The sequence below is a fragment of the Hippocampus comes genome, unplaced genomic scaffold (assembly GCF_001891065.2).
Source record: "Hippocampus comes isolate QL1 unplaced genomic scaffold, H_comes_QL1_v1.1 scaffold22, whole genome shotgun sequence".
Taxonomy (NCBI): Eukaryota; Metazoa; Chordata; class Actinopteri; order Syngnathiformes; family Syngnathidae; genus Hippocampus; species Hippocampus comes.
In genome coordinates this window covers 8,135,943-8,141,721 of record NW_017806175.1, presented here as the reverse complement: position 1 = coordinate 8,141,721, position 5,779 = coordinate 8,135,943, and the positions used below count along the sequence as shown (strand labels likewise).

General features: G+C 55.2%; 2 protein-coding genes across 2 annotated transcripts in view; both read right to left on the bottom strand.

Annotated features, from left to right (window-relative positions):
• Positions 1-508: 508 nt before the first annotated feature.
• Positions 509-3,001, bottom strand: LOC109531961 (ras-related protein Rab-34-like). Its single transcript, XM_019896498.1, has 7 exons — positions 2,154-3,001; positions 1,799-1,879; positions 1,626-1,718; positions 1,388-1,466; positions 1,278-1,329; positions 926-1,007; positions 509-844 (listed from the first exon to the last, which is right to left on the bottom strand). The coding sequence occupies exons 2-7, from the start codon at positions 1,844-1,846 to the stop codon at positions 509-511; spliced, it is 690 nt and encodes a 229-aa protein (XP_019752057.1). The 5' UTR covers positions 1,847-1,879; positions 2,154-3,001.
• A 1,810-nt stretch (positions 3,002-4,811) lies between these two features.
• nsrp1 (nuclear speckle splicing regulatory protein 1) overlaps positions 4,812-5,779 on the bottom strand; it is a 4,906-nt gene continuing 3,938 nt past the window's right edge. Inside the window, exons 9-10 of the mRNA XM_019896497.1 lie at positions 5,537-5,666; positions 4,812-5,432 (exon numbers count right to left, since the gene is read on the bottom strand). Coding sequence (XP_019752056.1) covers positions 4,949-5,432; positions 5,537-5,666 — 614 coding nt within the window. The 3' untranslated portion in view covers positions 4,812-4,948. The remainder of the gene's footprint in view (positions 5,433-5,536; positions 5,667-5,779) is intronic.

Sequence of the window (5,779 nt, the reverse complement as noted above, 5' to 3'; positions counted from 1 at the left end):
GTCCCGGTACTGCGCCCAGGAGGGGGCGGCGGCCCCCGCGGCCCCTTTCCGCTACCGTGACTCACCTTATTCGGCCGTGCCGGCATGCCGCACGGCGTTCTTCTCTGCGTGTACAAAATGGACCTGCTGTCTGTCAGGCAAGTTGCTCCGCGCTTTGCGTCGCTTTTAGTTTGCTCGTGGCAAGGGCGGGATGGGGAGGGGGCGGGGGGTCGCGGCCAGAAAACATCTGCGCTCGACAATGACGGCTCCTGCTCACGCCCGCCGGGAGAGCGAACCTTTGTGTGGAAAAATAAAGACAACTGGTTTTTTTTCCCCGCCCCCCTCCCTGTTGGAATCTTACAAGTCCGCACCGCGCACGTCTTTGACACGCGCATAAATAAGCCCATCGCCTCACCGTTGCGTGCGTAAGATGGCCCGCGCTGTCCTCGATGAAGCAAAGAGAAAAGGCGGAGTTGGACGGCCGTTGACGCGGCCAAATCCACGTCCGCGCTTGGATCATTTCTTCACGTCACTTCCGAGGGTACGCGGCTCGTTTGGCTCGCTTCGTCGTCGGGCGAGCGTAACGACGCGACTCACCGACGACGTCGGCGGCGTTCCCGGCCGCGCTCTTCTCCGGCCGGCGCAGGACGTCGGCCTCGAAGCTCAGCGCGGCCACGCGCAGGAACAGGTCTCTCACGCCGTCCCCCGCGGCCGACAAGCAATGACCTTTATTGGTACGTCGCGTCGACGGCTCGGGCGAGAAATACGCCGCACCCGACTCGGCCGAAACCGCCCAATACTCGGCCCGGATCTCCTCCGACGTTCGGGCGGCTTCCCGTTGGACCCGAGCCAGCCGCTCCGGAGACTGACGGCGACAAAACGAGATGGCGCGAGGAGCCTGGGCGCCACCCGGTCGCAGTGGAATTTGGCTTTTGTCTTCACCCACGCTGAGGTCCTTCTTGGTGCCCACCAGGAAGAGAAGAACCCCGGAGGGGTCGTCGTCCTTCATGGCGTCCTCCAGCCACTGCCTGCGCACGCACAGTCGACATGTTTTGGCCGCTCCTGTCGGACAGCCACCTCGCGTGCTCAAAAGCCCTTTCTCGTCTTTGCTTCCTTACTAGGCAGCGGCGCGGTCGGTCAGGTGGCCGTCACCACGACCGACGATGAGCCAACATCGCGTTCACGCGAGCCCCGTGAAAGCAGTTCGTATGCACGCACGCCCTCGACGATGCGCAAATGCGGCGGCTCCGTGCGCCTCGCGCGTGGGGCAAAGCCGGCCGCGAGTGCCGCTCACTCACCTGGCACGCGCTAAGGAGCTTTCTCTGCTCAAGTCGAACACCGCGATGATGGCTGCGGGCGGCACGCGCACAAAAACGGAGCGGGTCGGATTTGGAGGCCCCTCCCTCACCTTGAGCTCCTGTGGAGGCGATGCACTTGAAGCGCTCCTGGCCCGCCGTGTCCCACCTGCAACGCGCGGCGCCGCTTCTCTACGAGGCTCCTCGCTCTTTGCGTTCTCTCAACGAGTTGATTTCAGGAGGTTTTTGTTGTTGTCTTCCTCGGTGCCAAACGAAAGAATCTCGGGGGCCGCAGGCTACGCGTCTTGCGGCGGATGTCCAAAGCGTGAGCGCCGTGACCTTTTGAGCTCACCCGACGGCGTCTTCCTTGAGCGTCTGACGCGCGGCCTTCACCCGAGAATGGAAGACCTCTTTGGTCTGCAGCGCCGCCTTGGGACTGCAGCACTAAGGCGAGACGATTGCTGTCAGGTTATGTCGTTGTTATCTCGTATTGCCGTTGCATCGTGGCCGTCTGCGTGTGTCACCTTGGGCGGGCGTGTTATGATCCTGTCGTTCTTGTCAGGAGGCAACATGATGGCGGACGCCGCAGCGGATCCACCTACAAACTCGGGCGCAGCAGGTCGCTTTGCACAGAAATGTGGCCGAACGACACATTTATTGCAAAGTTTGCCAATGACTGAGCATTCGGGATTCGGTCTAACCAGCTGACCCCTGACCCCCACCTTTGAGAAATGCCTTCCTCTCGAGGAAAAAAAAACAAAACATTGCCGGATTGCTTCCAGTCATGGTGGCGTATAGAACGTTTCGGGAGGCGAGCGGCAACGAAAGAGAGAAATCACAAGAAAGCATGACGGAATTGCTCAGAAAACAAAAGTTTACCTGAAGCTGGCGGCCGGCCGGTAAGGAAGAAGATGAAAAGAAAGTGTTCCGAGATGTGAGGGCGAAAAAGTTTTCAGAGAAGACAAAAGCAGAGCAGCCGACGGCACAAAATCAAGTCAGCAGACTCGCCTCGCGATCAAATCAATTCATTTGTTGCAGTTGGCAAACAAACCGCGCCGCCGCGTGGCCTCGCCGAATCCCGGCCCCCGGGATGATGAGGGCGCCGACCGCGGACGCGGAGTGAAGTCGCGCGGAAGGAAGGCGACTTTGAAAAGACTGGACCCTTTCGGCGTATCTGGAATTACGTGAATTCAGGTGGATCGAATCCAGCCCGGCAAAGACTTCCCTGGGAACGCTTTCATCACAAACGCTCGACGAGGAAAACGGAGTGCTGTCAAAATTGTTGCAATCGTAATCAAGCTTTATTTTCACAAACGACATCCAATTTTAGGCATAAACGCCAACGTATGTATGCTCCGAGAATCCGCTCAAATAAATTGGCTTTTTCTGCCCCGACGGCGGAACGCGACGGTGACGCCATAGGCATGCGACTCGAGGTATTTAAGGAGGGCGTTCGGCGCTCTTCGGTCTTTTCCACTTGGGCTGCGCGACTCTCGGCACGTGCCGGCGAAGGCGATTAACTTCCGAAAGAAGGAAATGGAGAAAGTAGCAAAGAGTAACTTCCACCGACAAGGAAATGCTATTGCTAGTCCAACGTCGCGGTTGGTTGTGCGAGTTCAATACCGTATTGCGCTTCGCTTGCCGAAGTGACGAGTTTGGCGACCCAATGCGACCGCGTGGCCTCGACGGTGGAAAGCGACGCAAACGTGAGCGTTTGCTTCTGTCGTCTCATAATACGCAATCCGTCCCAGGTATGGACACGCGTCGACGAAGGTATGGCGAAGATTAATTTCACGTGTTTGTTTTCAGGTGGGCTCGTGAAGCGTCGCGTGGCCCCGTTCGACAAAACCGTGTTTGAGGCTGGCGGCGAAAGTTGAGGTGAGCCTTTTTGCTCTCGAGTCAAGTGACGCGCACGTGGTCGTGATGAAAAGTGTGAATGGGAAGTGCCGTTCGATGCGACAACTGACGAAGTTTCTTAATCACTATTCTGAATCGCCATGGCGACGGCAATTTATACGCGCTGGCCATCGTATTGTCGCCTGGGAAAAAAAAACCCTTCTCTTTTGACCTCCCGGCAGGTCACGTGTCCGGATGGAAAACGTTCCACAAAGCCATTTGTTTTTGGAGCTACCGGATTTCGATCCAGAAGGTATTTCAAACTTGATGTTTTCACGGCTTCAAACTCGTTGTGATGAAATGGCAACTGAAACAGCTGGAATTACCGGCAGATGTTTAGTGGTGACTCGCCTGTTTTCTGAACGATGGAATGGCGTGCGCACTTGAGATGGACGCTGTGATTGTGTGGACGGTTTTCAGTAGTTGCTTTTCTTCAGGTTCCTGAAGACCAAAAGTCATCTCCTCCTCAGCTGCGCAAATGCAGAGAGTCACATTTGATGTCGAGCGAGCCCATGTGACGGATGCAAAAGGAAACGGTGTCGCTTGCGACCGTTTGCTCCCGAGGAGCGCAAGACGTCGTCAGGTGAGCGTCGCGGGTGATTGAGCGACCGTTGGCGCGTCGTGATGAAATCTCGAGTGAAACGGCTGGAATTACCGGCAGATGCTCAGTGGTGACACTTGCTCTTCTGAACGCGAGCGAAATGTGCTTCCGAGGGTGTTGTTGGGCTGCTGACCATTTGAGTCAGTGCGACTTTTCTCCGGCGCAGATTGGCGACGGCAGAGCGAGCGGTGACGGCCGCGCTGGAGACGGAAGCCGCGGCTGATCGAGTCGGGGCGGCTTCGGTGAGGCAAGGTTTGGAAGCTTTTTCTGCGACGTGCCTTGTCCGAGCTTGAGTACGAGGGAATAAAAATGTGTGGAAACCAAGTCCTGTTTTTGTTTTTTACTTCCCCAATTACACGCTGGGAGATTTACTCCGCTTGCCACGTTGACTTGCTTTTGCTGCCATTTCGGCCCCAAACGATTCCGCCTAAATGCTTCTGCACACCGTCAATTATTGAAGACCGTTAATTGATGAACGCTATTAAACTATTTGTATGATCAATTCGTAGTTTAGAGACCTTGTTTCACTTAAAATTGGATTTCAGCCTCGACAATGACATTTTTGCTTTGTTGAAAACAAAGCGTTGAGATGCAAACGCGCATTTATTCTGCGCATCTTTTTTGCCAATTTTCTGCAGTGTCAATTTGAAATTTCCCCTTTGCGATTGGGATGGAAATTCAGAAATGTTTGTTTGCAGTCCCAGTGCACTTGGTGGTCCGTGCAGACGTTCAGATTATTCCGTTTGTGCAATATGAATTGAATGATCTCGGAAACAACCGCCAGCAGATGACATCCGTGCCCCCGTTTTCAAAATGTGAGCGGCTGTTTTGAGTCCGTGGGGAGGAACGGCTTCAGTTTCTGCAGCCAACTGCCGAATATGAAATGGGGGGGGGGGGCAATAACCTCCCCCCTGGTGAAAAAGGTATTCTTTCAATTCTTTGGTATCAATGCATTCGTTGGCCACAGCAGCACGAGGGTGTTGAAAATGCCCTAAAATGGCAGCTCGTGGATGAGGTCATTCATACCAGACGAGGCAATATTGATGTTGTCGATGTTGATTTTACTTCCTGATACAATGTAGACAAGTTGCCATTTTGACAAGATTCACGGGCAGCGCACTCGTACAGCGGGTCGTCGTATTGTTGCTCGATTGGCGGACGGGGGCGGCGCTCCCCGTCAGTCGTCATCGCGTTCGATGTAGCTCTTGGAGGCCGAGCGCGCCATCTGGCGGGCGAGGTATCGATCTCTGGCTGAGCTTAGGGTCTGCTCGTCGGAACGTTTGGCAAACTTGCCGACTTTGGTCTCCTGCGTTTGGCCTTCCTCCTTCCTCGGCTTCTCTTCCTCTCCCACCGAGTCTTTGCGCGACTTCCCCTCGCCGTCTTTTTCCCTCGGTCCGTCTCGGCGTCTGCTTCTTTGACTCTGGCCGTCTCGGTCCCTCCGCTCGTCCTCCGGCTCTCGCTTCCCGCGCGCGTCCCGCTCGCCGTCGCTTCCCGACGATGCTGACCTGCGTCTGTAATGGCGTTTGGAATGCGAAGAGGAGGGCGTCTTGCTGAAACCAGGCTGCTTCTCGCGAGCTTCCTCTCCGTCGCTTCCGGGACTTGGGGTGATGTCTCTCTCTTGGGTTGTGTCTGGAAGCTTCCCGTCGTCTGACTTCTCACTTCTGCACAAGAGCCCGCACAAAAGAATGTAAAAGAGTGTGTGTGTGTGTGTGTGTGTATATATCTAAAAGCTACGGTGTGTTGCTGAAGACACAGACAGACGTACTTGTTGGCCAAGCGTTCCGGGATGGCTTCCTCTCCGACTGTCTGGTTGAGAAGATGTCTGTAGAAACCGCTCAGATCTTTTTGCTTCCTCACGTCCAACGCAGCTGGTGAGGGAAATAAACAATGACTTCCTTCATTTCATTTTAGATGTTGCTCGATGCATTTTGTGATACGTTAGAAGCACCCAAGTGCGAGTAAAGAGTTATTTCTGTGGGGGGGGGGGGGGAGACTTTTCAAACCCAAG